At 43.3% G+C, this 18,127-nt stretch overlaps 1 protein-coding gene across 1 annotated transcript in view; it reads right to left on the bottom strand.

The window, feature by feature from the left end:
* The window catches only part of GTF2F2 (general transcription factor IIF subunit 2), a 214,517-nt gene that overhangs the window by 131,312 nt on the left and 65,078 nt on the right, over positions 1 to 18,127 (bottom strand). The window contains exon 5 of the mRNA XM_088477306.1: positions 9,993 to 10,028. Coding sequence (XP_088333432.1) covers positions 9,993 to 10,028 — 36 coding nt within the window. The remainder of the gene's footprint in view (positions 1 to 9,992; positions 10,029 to 18,127) is intronic.

Raw genomic sequence — 18,127 nt, 5'->3', positions numbered from 1 at the left:
AGTACACTCCAGTCCAAACGAAAAAAAAAATTATTTTCTGTGTTTAGCCGCACGTATATATCAAATCGATATAACATAAATGGAGGACCAAACTTTCTCCGATAAAAATAAAATAGAGAAAGATCAAGAACCACTTCCTTCTAGTGCTGAAGCTGCTGCCACTAGTCATGACATAGACGATAACATGCCATCAACGTCGTCTGCCAAGGCCGATGCCCAATGTCATAGTAGAGGGCACATACAATCCCAAATGGCAAAGTTCAGGAAAATGACCTTGAAAAAGACATTTAAATCAGCTGAAGAGAAACGTAAACTTGCCAATATGCCATTTACGACACGGAGTGGCAAGGAACGGCTAAGGTCGATCTCTAGTATGTTCATGACTAGTGGTTCAGCTTCACATGACGATGGAAGCCCTCCTCCCACTAAAAAAATCAAGAGAGTTAAGCTGGCAAAAGCACAGCGAAGAACTGTGCTTTCTAAGAAGATATCACAAATCCCCAAGGAGAGTCCAAGTGTGGTGGTGGTTGCGATGCCTGACCTTCCCAGCACTGGACGGGAAGAGGTGGCTCTTTCCACCATTTGCACGCCCCCAGCAAGTGCTGAAAGGAGCACCCACAGTCCACTTGCTGATATGCAAATTGAAGATGTCACTGTTGAAGTACAACAGGATGAGGATACTGGTGTAGCTGGCGCTGAGGAGGAAGTTGGCGAGGAGGATTCTGATGGTGATGTGGTTTGTTTAAATCAGGCTCCGGGGGAGACAGTTGTTGTCCGTGGGATGAAAAAGCCCATCACGGTCATGCCTGGGCAGAAGACCAAACATTCCACCTCTTTGGTCTGGCAATATTTCTATCCAAATCCGGACAACAACTGTCTTGCCATATGTACCATATGTAAAGGTGAAATAAGTAGGGGTAGAGACGTCAACCACCTAGGAACATCCTCCCTTTTACGGCACCTGCAGCGCGCGTTCATAAAAAGTTACTGTCAAGTTCAGAAACTTTGGCTAAGACCGTAAGCAGTCCAGGGACACCTAAATCCCGTTGTCCTGTTGTATCCAAGCGCCTGCAAACCACACCGTCAACTCCCTCCTCGTCAATTTCCTCCTTAGTCAGGATCGGAAGTAGTCCTGCAGGCCATGTCACTGGCATGACTGACTCTGCTATCCGGGATTCCTCCGGAGGATCCTGCATTGCTACGCCTACTGCTGCCGCTGCTGCTGTTACTGCTGCTGGGAGTCGTTCATCATCCCAGAGAGGAAGTAGGAACACCACTACTTTTACTAAACAATTGACCCTCCAACAGTCCTTAGCGAGGAGGATGAAGTACGACAGCAGTCATCCTGAAGCAAAACGTATAACTGAGGCCTTGACTGCTATGTTGGTGTTAGACGTGCATCCGGTATCCGCCATTAGTGCAGTGGGATTTAGACAATTGATGGAGGTAGTGTGTCCCCGGTTCCAAATCCCGTCTAGATTCCACTTCACTAGGCAGGCGATACCGAGACTGTACAGAAACGTCAGAAAAAGTGTCCTCAGTGTCCTGAAAAATGCCGTTGTACACAATGTCCACTTAACCACGGACATGTGGACAAGTGGAACAGGGCAGACTAAGGACTATATGACTGTGACAGCCCACTGGGTAGATGTATCACCTTACGCAGTAACAGCAGCAGCGTCACCAGTAGCAGCATCTCAGAAACGCCAGCTCGTTACAAGGCAGGCTACGCTGTGTATCACCGGTTTCAGTAAGAGGCACACCGCCGACAACCTCTTAGAGAAACTGAGGGAAATCATCGCCCAGTGGCTTACCCCACTTAGACTCTCCTGGGGATTTGTGATATCTGACAACGCCACCAATATTGTGCAGGCATTACATCTGGGCAAATTCCAGCACGTCCCATGTTTTGCTCACACAATAAACTTGGTGGTGCAGAATTTTCTGAAAAGCGACAGGGGCGTGCAGGAGACGCTTTGGGTGGCCCGAAAAATTTCTGTCAGCTGACTTTCGCCATTCAGCGACTGCGTGCCGAAGACTGGAGCGCCAGCAAACACTCTTGAACCTGCCCCGCCATCACCTGAAGCAAGAGGTTGTGACGCGGTGGAACTCAACCCTCTATATGCTTCAGAGGATGGAGGAGCAGCAAAAGGCCATACAAGCCTATACATCCACCTATGACATAGGCAAAGGAGGGGGTATGCACCTGACTCAAGCGCAGTGGAGAATGATTTCAGTGTTGTGCAAGGTTCTCCAGCCCTTCGAACTTGCCACACGTGAAGTCAGTTCAGACACTGCCAGCTTGAGTCAGGTCATTCCCTTCATCAGGCTTTTGCAGAAGCAGCTGGAGAAAGTGAAGGAGGAGCTAAGACGGAGCGATTCCGCTCGGCATGTGGGACTTGTGGATGAAGCCCTTCATTCGCTTTGCCAGGATTCCAGGGTGGTCAATCTGTTGAAATCAGACCACTACATTTTGGCCACCGTGCTCGATCCTAGGTTTAAAGCCTATGTGGTGTCTCTCTTTCCGGCCGACACAAGCCTGCAGAGGTGCAAAGACCTGCTGGTGAACACACTGTCAGCTGAAGCGGAACGTGACACGTCAAAGGCTCCATCTTCATTTTCTCCCGCAACTGGGGCTGCCAGGAAAAAACTTAGGTATCCTAAGCAACCCGCTGGCGGTGATGCAGGGCAGGCAGGACCAAGTTTGGACATCTGGTCCGGACTGAAGGACCTGGCAACAATTTCTGACATGTCTACAGTCACTGCATATGATACTGTCACCATTGACAGAATGGTGGAGGATTACATCGGTGACAGCATCCAAGTAGGCATGTCAGACAGTCCATACCTGTACTGGCAGGAAAAAGAGGCAATTTGGAGGCCCCTGTACAAACTGGCTCTATTTTACCTGAGTTGCCCCCCCTCCAGTGTGTACTCCGAAAGAGTGTTTAGTGCAGCCGGGAACCTTGTCAGCGAAAGGCGTAGGAGGTTGCTTCCACAGAATGTGGAGAAGATGATGTTCATCAAAATGAATTATCAGCTCTTCCAGGGAGACCAGCCTCCAGAAGGTACAGAGGGACCTGTGGTGGTGGATTCAAGTGGGGACGAGTTAATACTTTGTGAGGATGAGGATGTACACACTGAAGAGGGTGAGGAATCGGTGGATGAGGAGGATGAGGATGACATCTTGCCTCCGTAGAGCCAGTTTGTGCAGGGACACATTAATTGCCAGCTTGTTTTGTGGGGGCCCAAACGAACCAATCATTTCAGCCACAGTTGTGTGGCAGACCCTGGCGCTGAAATGATTGATTTGTTAAAGTGTGCATGTCCTGTTTATACAACATAAGGGTGGGTGGGAGGGCCCAAGGACAATTCCATCTTGCACTTCTTTTTTTTCTTTGCATTATGTACAGTTTGGGGCCTAGTTTTTCTAACTGCCATCCTGTCTGCCACTGCAGTGTCACACCTAGATGGGTCACGTGTTTGTGCCGCCCACTCGTGTCGCTTAGCATAGTCATCCAGCTACCTCGGTGCAACCTTTTGGACTTAAAAACACTATTGTGAGGTGTGAGGTGTTCAGAATAGACTGGAAATGAGTGGAAATTAAGGTTATTGAGGTTAATAATAGCATAGGAGCAGAAAAACCTACAAATTCTGTGATTTTAGCTGTTTTTATGTTTTTTTTAAAAAAAATACAGATCCAAAACACAAAACCCAGAACACGGAAGGGTGGTTTTGGCAAAACCAATCGAGATCCAAAACACGAAGAAAGATCCAGATCCAAAACACGAAAAGTGGCCGGTGCACACCCCTAATATATATATATATATATATATATATATATACACACACATATATATATACATATATACACACACACACATACATATATATATATATATACACCCACACCTTTGCGACTATCTTCCACAGCTCTCAAGGTAAAGCTGCCAAATTGACATGTTTATTTAGTATCAAAAACGTAAGCTATTAGACCACATAGCGACAACGCGACAGAGCGCCAAATCTTATACTGTATATAAAATTGGTCCGTTTGTCTTTCCAGATATGCGTTCGGACACCCCTGCACCGATGAGGATGAAACCAACACGAGGTGGTCCAGTTGGATCCTTAACAGGTTTTAGTGGGTTTAGGGTCCCGTCAGACCTGCCTTTGGTGTACGCTGGGCAGAACTTTCACCCGGGTAGACTGTTCTGAGCCTCCCACTGGATGGATTTGGACAAAAACTTCAGAGGGGTGGCAATTGGTCTGGATGCCCAATGGAGTGGTTGGGGTCCCGGTTAGACTGCACGGCGGAGTGGATTTGGATGACAATAAAACTTGAAGAATTGTATATATATATATATATATATATATATATATATATATACATAGTGCACCCGGAAAGTATTCACAACGCTTCACTTTTTCCACATTTTGTTATGTTACAGCCTTATTCCAAAATGGAATAAATTTATTTTTTCCCTCAAAATTCTACACACAATACCCCATAATGACAACGTGTAAAAAGGGTTTTTTGAGATTTTTGCTAATTTAATAAAAAAAAAAAAACTCACTAAGAAATCACATTTACATAAGTATTAACGGCCTTTGCCATGAAACTTAAAATTGAGCTCAGGTGCATCTTGTTTCCACTGATCATCCTTGAGATGTTCCTACAGCTTAATTGGAGTTATTGTGTTTTAAACCTACCCATTCTTTGTCAACACTAACTGGAATAAATACAGTTTATTTTATTTAGCAGTATTTAGCCTATTTTTACACCCCAGCCCCCTCACTTGCACTTCACCTATCTTGAGCCAGTACATCTCCGGAGGAGGAACGGGACCAGCAGCAATCTGGGTAAGTACATTCAAGCACGTACTTACCAGCTGTACCATTGATGTCCACCCATCCTGATACTGTGCTCTTATTATTCTGAGGTACCACACTGGGGCAACACTATTACCCACAACACCGTGAAAAGCTTGAAGGGGGACTGGAATTACTAAGGTGACTCAAGTAACAAATTGGGACATCCTCAAATTCTAAGAATAACCTGCCTAAAGTTTTTGCCCACCAGGAAGAAAACACCTGCATTACATAGGGTTATAACAATATAGAGAACATTCACCCATTGAAAATCCAACCTAAAAGTTTTTGCCCACCAGACAATTTGAGAACACACACTGTGATCACCAACCTAGAAGACATTGATATAAAAGAAAATACATTAGAAGCACCAACCTACAGTTATTGCCCACCTGGACATCAATCACATAAGAATTATATAACACTTCATTCATACAACAATAAAAAAGAGCACAATTCCTGCTAGTTAATTAACATACACTGGTAACCACAGAGCGCTTATCCCTCACCCCTTCCCTACTCAACCCGCCCCTATCCCCATAGTCTAATCCTTCAACTTTCCCCATCCAAAACAATTAAATAACTTAATTAATAGGAATGTAGGATAACTCCTATAAATCAATAGCAGCTAGTGGTTATAGCCAGGACCATTAATCTGTGAGCGCTGACCGACAAAATTCCCTCAACTACTGCTTTAGATATTGAAATGGATTAATGGCTGGTCTGGAGAATAATAGTTTTGTTGCTACTATCTCGCATGACCCAGTGGATATTCATTTTATAGCTGGGTCCTGCTTGCCAAACCACTTTCTATCAGAGTGCTGAAATATCATATACTTCACACACTGCATGTAAACTTTGTGACTATGACAATAGCAAGCAAGCACATCGGTTGTTATAACAAATGCCCAATGAAAGTCAGTACTCAGGAGGTAAACTTGACCTGCATCAGCACCGGAAATGTTTTTCTGTTTTTAACCAGATGCCGTAAAACAGTTAAACACCAACTAATGGTAAGCAAATTGCTTAATAAATAGGAACTGTATTAAAAATGTATTAATCATGTTTACAAAATGTATAGGTAATAGTTTGCATGACATTTCCCATACACAGGCAAACTGTGCAGGATAAAACATGATCAACTACAAGACCAGCTCAGATCTGTCCAATTAGCTGCCCTCACAAAGATACTTGTGGCCTTTAATATCCACAGAATGATCACCAAAGCTTCTATTAAACGACAGTTGCTTAATTAATTTCATATCATAAGCATGTAGCTTTAATAAATGCTTGGAAAGCATCTGTGTCAGGATCGGACTCAGGGGGTCTTCTGCCGAAGGGCAGGCAGTCATGGTACTAGGAAGTGGAGAGAGCAGTAATCGAGGGGGCTGTATGTAAGTCTTCCCCATCAGCTAGATCCGGATGTTGGCGAGACCTGACCCAATGCGCGGAATCTAACTTACAGGGAGGTCTTCGCCAGTGAACCCTCCAACTGGGACTTGGGCTTCTGCTGCACCCAGTAAGCAAGTCGCGGCCCCTTGGTCAGGTATCCGGAACTAGCAAGAACCCTGGAGTATGCTACAGACGCAGGGAGTACTAGAGACTGGTACACAGATTGTGCACTGAGGTGTAGTTGAAGTATCCAGACGCAGAGTGAGTACTGGAGTGTACTATTGGAGACTGGCACACGGAATATGCACTGAGGTGCAGATGAAGTATCCAGACTCAGGGTAGCATTGGAGTAACACTCAAGAAACTAATTAGGAAAACACACGGGAGTAAACACTAGTGAATATCGCTGGGAACAATCACTGGTAGATAACAGCGTGGAGCCTGGAACGATGTCACAGTTAACGGTCACTGGAAGTAGCGAAGTTGTTTAGGCAACTTCCTGTTCTGGCTATATACCCTTAGGTAGCTGTCCATTGGAGGAGAGAGTCAGCTGAGCTGCCAAGGCTACCATTGGATGAGAGACTGTTCAGGTGATACAAACAACATGGCTGCACCCATGACCGCTGCCGCAGGAACTCCTATGAGGAGGCCTGCGTGGAATTCACCTGGGCCCCGGGGACAATACTCAGCGTGTCACTCGACGCTGCACCAGGCATCTGACCGCACTGCTAGTCAGGGGAAGCCGGCGCCGCTGTAACAGCCGATCCCAGGCTGAACCATGACAATATGTTTCTCTTTAAATACAACAAATAATCCTTTGTAAAGGGATAAACTGTAAAAGTTCTTGCTCACTAGCTAACTATAACAAAGCATTCACTGAAGTTCAGAAAACTTGATAAAAATATATTTAAGCCACTGTGAGATCCAGGCATGCTCACAGAATAGACCAGATCAATGGCCACTGAAGCAGTTACATGTGAGTGTCAGATAAATAAGAGAAACCTTGGAAAAAAAGACACTGGATATTTATATTGGTTTTGAATTTTTGAAATCAAATGCAAAGATATATTTAACTGAAGATCATACATTTCTTTCCATAAATCATCTGACAAGTATCCAATACTGCAGCTCATCCCAACCAACAGACTCATTGCTTTGCTTGGTCACTCGTCTGTGACCAAGTCAGATGTTACTGGGATTAAACTCCGAGGCTGTATCACTTTTATTACAATCAGAAAGCACACAGATCAATAGTGGTCATTTTTTAACTTGAGTTTTCTATCAATTTCAATAGCATTAATATCTGGCATTGCAGTGGATATGGGGTCATACACTCTACAATATTGGGCCAACTGACTGAAACTGCTGTGATATCATAGCATGGCCAATTTATAAACCCGTGACTATGGATAACATTTAGGCCTAAATCTGGCCACACAAAGACAAATCGTATTGCTGCATGACCACTAAACTACCATTATGAAAAATAATGATCTTCTTGTACCAAGGTCTTTTCCAAACATAGTGAGGCCAAACTTATTATTAATCCAGTCACTTGGTTCTCAGGATTAAATGTATGACTGGCATATTCATAGCATTTACAAAATACTTTTAAACCAGTCTAAAAGTAATTTTACATTACAAATATTTGACAGTATAGTAAAATAGGGAATCGGTAAGTAATGCCGGCCGTCGGGATGCCTCCTGTTAAAATATCGACAGCGGCATCGCGATGGTTGGTATCCCAACAGGGGTCGGGTAAGTATACTTACCTTCCACCCTTCTCCCCTTAACCCTCCCTTCTTGTAGCCTAACCCTAACCCCGTTAGGTTTAAGCACTAAGTCTCCCCCCTTTGTGCAGAACCTAACCCTCCCCCCTTAATGCCTAACCCCAACCCCCCCCCCCAGTGGTGCCTAACCCTAACGCTCCTCCCTAGGGATGCCTAACCCTAACCGCCCCGCCCAAAACCTAACGTCAATCCTGTTATGCTACCTAAACCTAACTCCCCCCATAACCGCCCAATCCCCCCCTCCCCCACCCCGATGCGGCTATCACTGAGGGCAGCCCAGACTTACTTCATTCTGGCTGGCGTCCTTCTGTGTTCCGGCGTCGGGATTAAGATAGGCTTTGGTATTTTGACGCCTATCTTAAATCCGTATCGGATTTTCAGCATCGGGATTGAGACCAGCAGCATCGTGGCCGCTGGTCTCATAAACTACATCCCTAAAAGAGGACACCAAAGTTTCAGAGGAGGATGTACCAAATACAAGTCAAGACTGGACAAAATTATATTTATAATATATGACCAAATGTGCCATTCCTATTATCTGCAATTCTCCTCACAAAAACTAAGGGTTAAATTTACTAATGTGACAGTTTTTAGAAGTGGAGATGTTGCCCACAGCAACCAATCAGATTCTACTTAACATTTAACTAATACCTTCTAGAATAGGGGTGGGCAATTAGCGGCCCCCCAGCTGTTGTAGAATTACATATCCCAGCATGCAATGCCATAGTTTTGCTATTTGGCCATGCTAAAACTGTTGGAAGGCATGCTGGGATGTGTAGTTCAGCAACAGCTGGAGGTCCACTTATTGGCCACCCCTGTTCTAGAAGATAATTGGTAGAATGTGATTGGTTGCTAAGGGCAACATCTCCACTTCTAAACACTCTCACTTTAGTAAATTTAGCCCTTAGTTTACAAAGGTAAAACTCCATTATACCACTATGGAGGTTTCATGACAGTATTTTTATTAAGGTCATAACCCAGATATGTCCTTTAACAATTTGTACACTTAGAAATCATACTGACTAAGTACTGTGGATGTATTCAATACAGAGAGCAGACAAGTTGGCCACCCGGCCGCCACAGGTTAGCGCACATACCGGCAGGCAATCCTGCTGATATGTGCAAAAAACGATGAATCACAAAAGTGCGCTTATTTTTTAATAACATCTGAATGATTTTCCGTTTCCAATGTCAAAATTGTTAGATATTTGCAGATAACGTAGAGAAAAGTGATCTTACTCTATGTTATCTGCTTTCAAACATAACGAGGCTGAATGTAAGTGTCAAACAGCGCTGTTTAAAGCGCATTTGGCACTTATCAAGTCTTCAAATATCTCCCCCACTGTTGTCAAGGGATCTAGTCATGTTTATTAATGCCATATGTGGACAGATTACCAGATACCTAGAGGGGGATTCAATAGTTTATCCTCACTCCTACATAATAGGCGCTCGACTGAGCTATTCAATTGTTTAGCCAACGGGCATGAGTGCAGCTGGCACACTTTATTTAATGAGCATGTCGTGCCCAAATGTACTGGGTTTAGACACGTAAAGCGGCTAAGCTGATCTAAAAAGACAGCCTTTTTGCGGATTTGTGCTCACCACCTCAGGAGGGTGCGAGCAGAAATCTGGCCGCCTGCGGCACTTGCGCCCCATTGGAGCAACAATTGAATAGTTCCGTCAGGTGCCCAAACTACAATTGATCGCTCACATCCACCCCCAGTCTTATTCAGAAAAGCCCTTAAAAGTGCTGATTTTGTAGCTCATGTGTTGTAGGAAGGGCTGAAATCACGTAACCGTCGGGTCTAACAGCAACGAATATGAAAAAATAAATATATGTTTTAGCAGCTTGATCAACCAACAAAGTTACTAGTCTGGTAAAAAAAAAAAAGTACAGTATTATAAACAAACAACTCGAAGAGTTAGCAAGTCGCTTACCAGTTGTTCTGGTCTCAGATTTATCATCAGACTGTCCTGGAAAAAAAAAAAAAAAGACGAGAAAATAAATAATTTGTAAAACGCTGAAGAAATGATATGCTAGCTTTATATAGGAAAACACAAATATAAATATTAAAATCACTGAGGACAGTGGCACATAATGTTATTCTCTAAAGGAGTCATCTACTGCATATGAGAGGATGGAATCAAACACAAATTTATGCTCAGGGTGCACATCAAGAATCATTCTCTCCAACACCCTTATGGGATCTTTATAAGAAGTTACCAGAATCAAAAGCCATCTCAGTTAGAAGATAATATAAAAATATTGCCAGTGGCATACTGAACAGAAATCACGCTTTTGTGCACGCTGAATTAATCATGGTTGTTGGAAAGCAAACAGATAAAATACATCTATCTTCCACAATCCCTTATAGATATTAACTGAAAGCATAGCCTGTAGGCTCTGTCTTAGCATTTATTTCACACTTTTAAGTTCCTGAAATGGAAAAGAAATGTAATAAAATGTATACAGAATAAACATTAAATTCACCAGAGTTTAACACAATTTTCCTGCATTGGTGTAAGATACTATGAGATGAGGCGAAGGAGAGACCTGTATTTAATTGTAAAAAATAATACAGGTTGAGTCTCCCATATCCAAAATGCTTGGGACCAGGGGTATTTTGGATAACTGAATATTCTGGATTTTGGAATAATTGCATACCATAATGATTACCTTGGAAATAAGACCCAAATATACACACAGAATGCGTTTATGTATCGTATACACCTTATACACAAAGCCTGTAGGTAAATTTATACAATATATTCAATAATTGTGTGGTTCAAACAAAGTTTGTGTACAGAACACACACAGCCAGAAGGTAATTTCATACAATATTTTTAATAATTTGTGCCTTAGACAAAGTTTGTGTACAGAACACACACAGCCAGAAGGTAATTTCATACAATATTTTTAATAATTTGTGCCTTAGACAAAGTTTGTGTACATTGAACCATCAAAAATCAAAAGGTTTCATTATCTCAGTCATGCCAAAAAAATTCTTTATTTCGGAATATTCCGTATTTCAGAATATTTGGATATGGGAGACTCAACCTGTAGTAGTCTATAATTTAATGTGAAATCACTTAACTTAAAAAGACCTGTGTTTGAAATTTTACAAGTTTCCTTTTTGAAAGTTTTCCTTCCTCCTCTAATCCCTTTCTTCTTAAGGACATGCTATGACTATCTCTTCCATCCGTGCAAAGAACCTGTTTTTGCTAAACTCTAAAAACTGGTGGGCAGGGATAACGTAGAGCAGGTGTTCCCAACCACGGTCCTCAAGGCACACTAACAGTCCATGTTTTAAGGATAGCCATAATTGAGCAGAGGTGACTAAATTAGTACCTCAGTAATTTTGATTTAACCATCTGTGCTTAAGCCTTTATATCACTAAAACCAGGACTGTTAGTGTGCCTTGAGGACAGAGGTTGGGAATCACTGCCGTAGACTGTTGCTAAATATTCATTTTCAATAATCTGTATGTAAAATTAGTTCAATGTGTCTTTTTTCATTGAGTTATTTGGTACGATTAAATTGGACGATATGAACGATATCGACCATATCGGGCATTTTTCGGTGGCCAACGAACTGCAATGCGCGGGCACGTATGGACGATAACAATATCGACCAGGTTACTGTAGGGACCTCGTTGATCGCGGGTCGTTGGCAGGTGGGTTCATGGTGTGCTGGATGTTCAATATCGAACATCCAGCACACCCGGGAGATCGTACAACGATATCGTTATCAATCGCCCCGTGTGTATGCCCCATTAGAAGTATGTTTGTTCTGACTCCTGCCGAGACCAATATGCAAATCATCCACTTCACATGAAATATACTAATAGTATGGGGGGGGTTTACTATAAAGACGTTTGTTTTCTTTTAAAACAATTATGTTATTATTGTCCCTACATCTACCTAATTGTTGTGATTTCAGCTACTTGGAAACAGAACAAAACTCTTGCACCCATGTTCCACAGCGTGGCTACTAATATATCAGGAGTCATTACTTACTCCTCTTCATTTTCCTGAGGAAGCAGAGTGTAACCCATAAGCACTAACTATAAGGACTTTCTCCTGGAATACCTTTGGTTCTTGGTTACCCAAATACACTCAATTATAGGTTCATGCATTTGAATGCAGTGAAGAACAACACGGTTTACACTTGCATTTGGCCCTGGCCATTTCATATCTGTAAATTAAAATAAATATTTGGAAATAAGAGCACAGAGGAAAAGGACCATGAAAATCAAGAGGTCAAATATTACAATCACAATGATTAGCAGGATGGTCTACAGCAAAATATAAAACCTATTTCTGTACTATAAATATATGACAAAAGTCATTAAAACTTAAATAAGGATAAACCAATCCCACAGAAATGTGATCATTAAAAAAAAAAAAAAAGTATAGGAAACACTATTAGAAACGGGATGTAGTCGGCATCCCGGCGTGCAGGATGCCGACGGTCTTAATACCGGCGCCGAAATCCCGATAGGTCGGAATCCAGACACCAGTATTCCAACTGTCGGCATCCCGAAGGTAAGTATTGGGGTGTTAGGGGGAGGGTAGCATTAGCTAGCGGGGTTAGGGTGAGGCATTAGGGGGAGGGTTAGGCACCAGGGAGGGGATGTTGGGATTAGGGCGCGGGAAGGGCGAGGTTTGGTTTAAGCTACTAGGGGAGGGGGGGTTAGGTTTAGGCACCGGGGAAGGGGTGTAAGGTTTAGGGTGCGGCCAGGGGGAGGTTAGGTTTAGGCATTAGAGGGGGGAGGTTAGGGCTAGGCACCGGGGAGGGTGGGTTTACGGTTAGAAAAGTACTTACCATGCCGACCTATGGGTGTCAGTATTCAGGCTGTTGGGATGCCGCTGTCGGTATTACGACCAGCGGCATCCCGGCAGCCGGGATGTCATACCCAACCCATTATAAACACCCATATGCATAAATAGGCATAAACACCCATATGCATAAATAGGCATAAACACAAATATATATATATACATATACACATATACATACATACATACATAATACAAATATAAACTCACAGCAAGCAGACATGCAAAAGCCAAGTAGTATTCACCAGAGTATATTAATATACTAGTACCACTAATAAACAAAAAGAAAGAAAAAAAAAGATCGGTCTTCAAACAGTGGTCTGGAAATTACTGCATGATCAAAAGCACAAATTTAGCGTTATCAATACATTCATGCAGATTAAAAGTATAATAAAGGAAAATATATAATAATTACAAGTATTACAGTATGTAACCACAAAATCCCCACTAACAACATACATACAAGTTACTATGATTAATAGGAGCATGAAATATGAACTAACAATTAGGGAGACCAAACCCGCATCACTCTATCAATCCCGAGATTCGGGATGGAAAAAATCTGAGACCTGGGATTGATCTGATCAATGCCAGCCGCCCACAGACATTAAGCTCATTAAAATGGTTATTAAGTTCCTGCAGATATTTGCTGCCCTTTGATCCGCTCTTCAGTGCATCTCCCATGGCCACCTGTACCTCCTGGAGTTGTGCATTAAGACTTCAGACTTCTGCTATTGACTGCCGCAGTATGGACATCTGCAAAGGGATGGGACACTGCAGCTGAGTAGCCGTCACTTCTTCCAGGATCCCAAGGGGGCGGGCTGGCGTGCGGCTGCACTGCATGACCCCAATGATGTCACACGTAGCAGTATAGCCATATGAGGCCTGGGAGCAGCATCTGAGCTGACGGAACTAATCCCAAAAATCCCAGGATTGGAGGCACCAATCCCTGGATTGAAATCCCGCCACGTTTTTGCACTAAATTCCGGGATCCCGCCGATCAAGATCTTGGGATTGGCTTCCCTACTAACAATATCAAAATGTATAATAATTGTAACAATGTTCCACATAATTACTGCAAGTACTGATTGCAAGCCATATCTATATATGCACATTACCACTTTCACCATGGTCAGTCCTTAAAAAGGTCAATAGAATGTATAAAACAAACATGAAAAATGTACAGTCATAGATTTTTAAGCCTGGATCAGCTTTCACAGTGAAAGTATTAGGTATAGTTGCAGCCTGTAAGAGAGATCCCACCCATTCATGTTGCTGCCCACTGTGGAATGGCTATCACATCAGACAGACACTAAAGCTGCACTTTGGCCAGTGCTAAAATCTCTAAAAAATGTGACATGTGAATACACCTATAATAGCAGTTTCCTCGGGAAGATTAAGTATACACAAACAGTGCACCGCTAGTTTAACCATACTTGCCTACACTCCCAAAAGTCGCGGGAGGCTCCCGATTTTCTGCGTAGCCCCCCGTGTAGGCAGATCTCCCGCATCCTGCCCACTTCTTAGTGAAGCGGGCAGGATGAGTAGATTTAATGAGGAATTTGCGGGTCCGTGATGAGGGGCGGTGTTAAATGGCGTGATTTGCGTAATTTAGCGCCGCCCCCTCCTCGCGGACACACGAATCGCATACTTTTCCAAGAAAAGGGGTGGGGCCTAATTGCATCATCAGTCAAGCCCCGCACCCCAAATCAGCCTGCAGGAGCAGCTGTCCAGGCTGCTCCCGGAAAGCATATCTACAAAGTAGGTAAGTATGATTTTAAACTATTTCAATAAATCGTTACAATATCCGAACTACCTAAATTGCACTTATATGTATCCCTATATTAACTGAGAAAGTAAAAATATTGTAAAACAATGTATTATTTAAATAAATAAAAACTTAAAGGAGGATCTGGTATGCTGCAAAGAACTTGCATTAAAAACAGTAATGTTTTAATTTAGGTTCCTCATATCAATTGTCTCATTAAATAAATGGATAGTTGATGTTCCTAATTTTAACATTCAGAATACTTCTCTAATGCACAAGCATATGTAACTACCAGTTCAATCCTGATTAGTTGGTTCCTGATATAAAAGAGCGACAGATGTGTTCTCCTACACCTAGCCTCAACATGCCATTCGGCATTAGGGGCCTTATTTATCAATGAGTTTTAACATTCACAACGAGTAACAAAACTTGTTGCATATGATAACGGTGCTCCAGCCAATCAGCTTCCAACTGTCATCTGTTTGAAAAATGACACTTGGGAGCTGATTGGCTGGAGCACCATTTATCATATGTAACGAGTTTTATTACTAGTTGTGAATGCTAAAACTCGTTGATCAATCAGGCTCTGGATGTCTTGTGCAGAGACTCTTTTTGGTCCCAAAATGCATCTTCTCGCACCAAGATGTAACCAAGAAGTACCAGGAGACAGCACTGATTAATTTAATATGCTACACATATAGCTGTGTGCGACAGCGAGACTGATGTAGAGACGGACGCAATGGCGATTTTTAGCTGATCGAGTAATTGTTTGACCTTGCGCATGTGTACAAGTCGCACTACGCACATGCTGCAATAGTCTTGCGACTCCACACGCACAAAGAACTTATTCGCAAAATGAGTGACAGGTAGTCAGTGTATGGGGGAGGTAACAGGGGGGTTGGTCAGAATAAAGCAGGTGTGTGTTACAGTTTACATGGGCGTGCATAAATTAGCCCTTGCAATCTCTTACGCAGCATGAGAGCTCTCTAGGCGTCAGGAGAGCTGCAAAGTTTGTGGCTGGCCAGAGATGGACACTAATGCGATTGCAGCTGCGACCGCATTAGTGTCCATCTCTGAATCAGGCTATGAGTCTGTACATGAAGTACAACAGAACTTGGCGTGCCAGAAGCCTCCAGTGCGTCGTAGATGCACTCAGTAGCACAGATACATAGGTGTCACATATCAAATTAATCAGTGCAATCTCCTGGTGCGTCTAATGCTGGCCATACACGCTGCAATTATCGGGAAGATCCGCCCGATATCGTGGGGGCGACCGAGGGTTAAATATTGCTCGGTCGGGCATGCTGGATTGTCCAGCATGCCCGTCCGATGCGATATTTACCCGGTAACTGTCGGCCGAATTGGGCAGTGTATGCCCAGCGCGGCCGACAGACAGACATTTCCTGTGTTCCTTCCTACGGAAGGAACAGGGAAATGTCTCCTCCCCCGGGGGCGGAGCGCAGATGTCGGGCTGTACACTGAGATTTCTCTCACAGTGTATGCCGCGGACATCTGCGGCTGGCAGCCGGCCAGATAAAATGTCTGTCGGTCTGACAGACATTTTATCTTGCCGTGTATGCCCAGCATTAAATTGAAAAAGGGAAAGATTTTTATACACAATCGATTGCAAATTGCACGATTGCACCAATCAATCTCTGATGTATGGAGGCCTTTAGTCGCATTACACTGAGATCAAGACATATTGACAGGAAAAGAGTTGCACGAAACCTGGCCTGCCGAGAGGGCCTGTTTGGCATGACTGCAGCAATAGTGTATGAGGACACTTCTGTAACACACAGTAAGTACTATGCCTATTTACGTAGTGTTTCTTGCTCATAAAGTAAACACACTTGGGAACTTGGAAAAAAGGATGTTCTCAAGTAGGCAGAATTCACTCATATGTGGCTCATGCATACCAGCTATTATCTACATGTGCCTAATAGAGCTATGCCTCCTACAGGACAGATACAAGAACGAGTTAATGATGATAACATGACTAAAACTAGGTGCTTATTTTTCCGATGCCCATTTTATTCCAACTGTGACAGAAAACTGCATTCCTCGTTTACTTTTTTTAAAAAGCTACATGAGCAGAATCTTTAAATAAAATGTCAGAAAGTCTAAGTACAGGAACAGGAACGCCCTCCTCAGACAACAATATGTTGTAACAGTATAGGGCGGCAGTGGCGGCTCTTCCATTGTGCTGATGCGGCTCCCCTACCAGGTCCCCTGACGGGCACTGACTGCCTCCTCTGATAGGCGTGCAGCTGTTCGGAGGAGGCTCGTCCTTTGTTGCAGCAATCTGCTCCGCTACGGAGGCATGTTTGGGCGATGTGGTGATGTCACGCAGCAAACAGGAGGCGGAGATCAACTTGTGACTGAACCTGCAGCTAAAAGGACGCTGCTGTCGCAGACGCTGGAGCCTACCTATGTGACACAGAGTCGCAACAGGGTAAGAGCTGTGGGAGTTTATATGATTTCTCATTTTATTTGTGACAAGTGGGGGTGCTCAGTGGTCCGTGGAGAGGGAGGGAGGGAGTGTGGTTGAAGGCGGCTGGACTGGAGTGGCTAGGAAAGAGAGGGGGGGGCTGGAGTAGCACATGAGGGTCTGCTAGAGTGACATATGGAGGGCTGGAGTGACACGAGGGGTTGCTTTAGTGACACATGGGGGGTTGCTGGAGTGACACATGGAAGGGCTGCTGTTGTGACATATGAGGGGCTGCTAGAGTGACAAATGTAGGGCTGAAGTGACACATGGAGGGGCTGGATTGTATTATGTGAATCTTTTTTTTTTTTTTTTTTGTCAATGTATTTTTTGTGTGGCTTTTTCAGTGTATTTTATGTGGATCTGTTTTGTTAGGCGTTTTTTATATTGTCATGGCTTTTTCTTTCCCTTTAATAGTTAACTCCATGGTGATTGTGATCCTGAATGGACTCAGGGAGTTGGCCAAGCATTAAGGTAAAAAGAGACTGGTCCATGGGCTTGTTATGGGAGTTTCAAGAGTGTGTCTGCGATTGCGGCTGCATTCCCAGTGGAAGAACCACAGTCTCAGAGGCCATATTTAGAGAGAGGTACCTGAATCTGCGAAGCCCAGGACTTACTCGAGAAGTCGATGTGCGTCTAATGTTGCATCGATAATGGTGTGTTCTCAAGACAAGAATACACCAGATAAGGAAGGTTGGTGTATGCATTTACTCAGTCTGCTGTATGCTAGCTCAGGCAGGAAGTCTGTTGGCAGGCATTAGCATATTTTCGCACATAGGCTGCGTGAGAAATAGCAGCTATGAATGTAATACCATACAACTCTAAATCAAGCTCATCGTATTATTTAATGCTGGCAACTGCATATTTAGTCAGATTTTTCTTAAAACCTACATTCATATTTTTTTTTTTAAACATTATTCGTAATATTATTTTCTGTTTTCTTATAATTACGTTTTTGACTGTCAGAACTAAAGTGTCATC

This window comes from Taudactylus pleione, unplaced genomic scaffold, assembly GCF_031769625.1.
Source record: "Taudactylus pleione unplaced genomic scaffold, aTauple2 ptg000005l, whole genome shotgun sequence".
NCBI lineage: Eukaryota > Metazoa > Chordata > Amphibia > Anura > Myobatrachidae > Taudactylus > Taudactylus pleione.
Note: the sequence above shows the minus strand (reverse complement) of the source record. Positions and strands in the feature narration are given on the sequence as shown.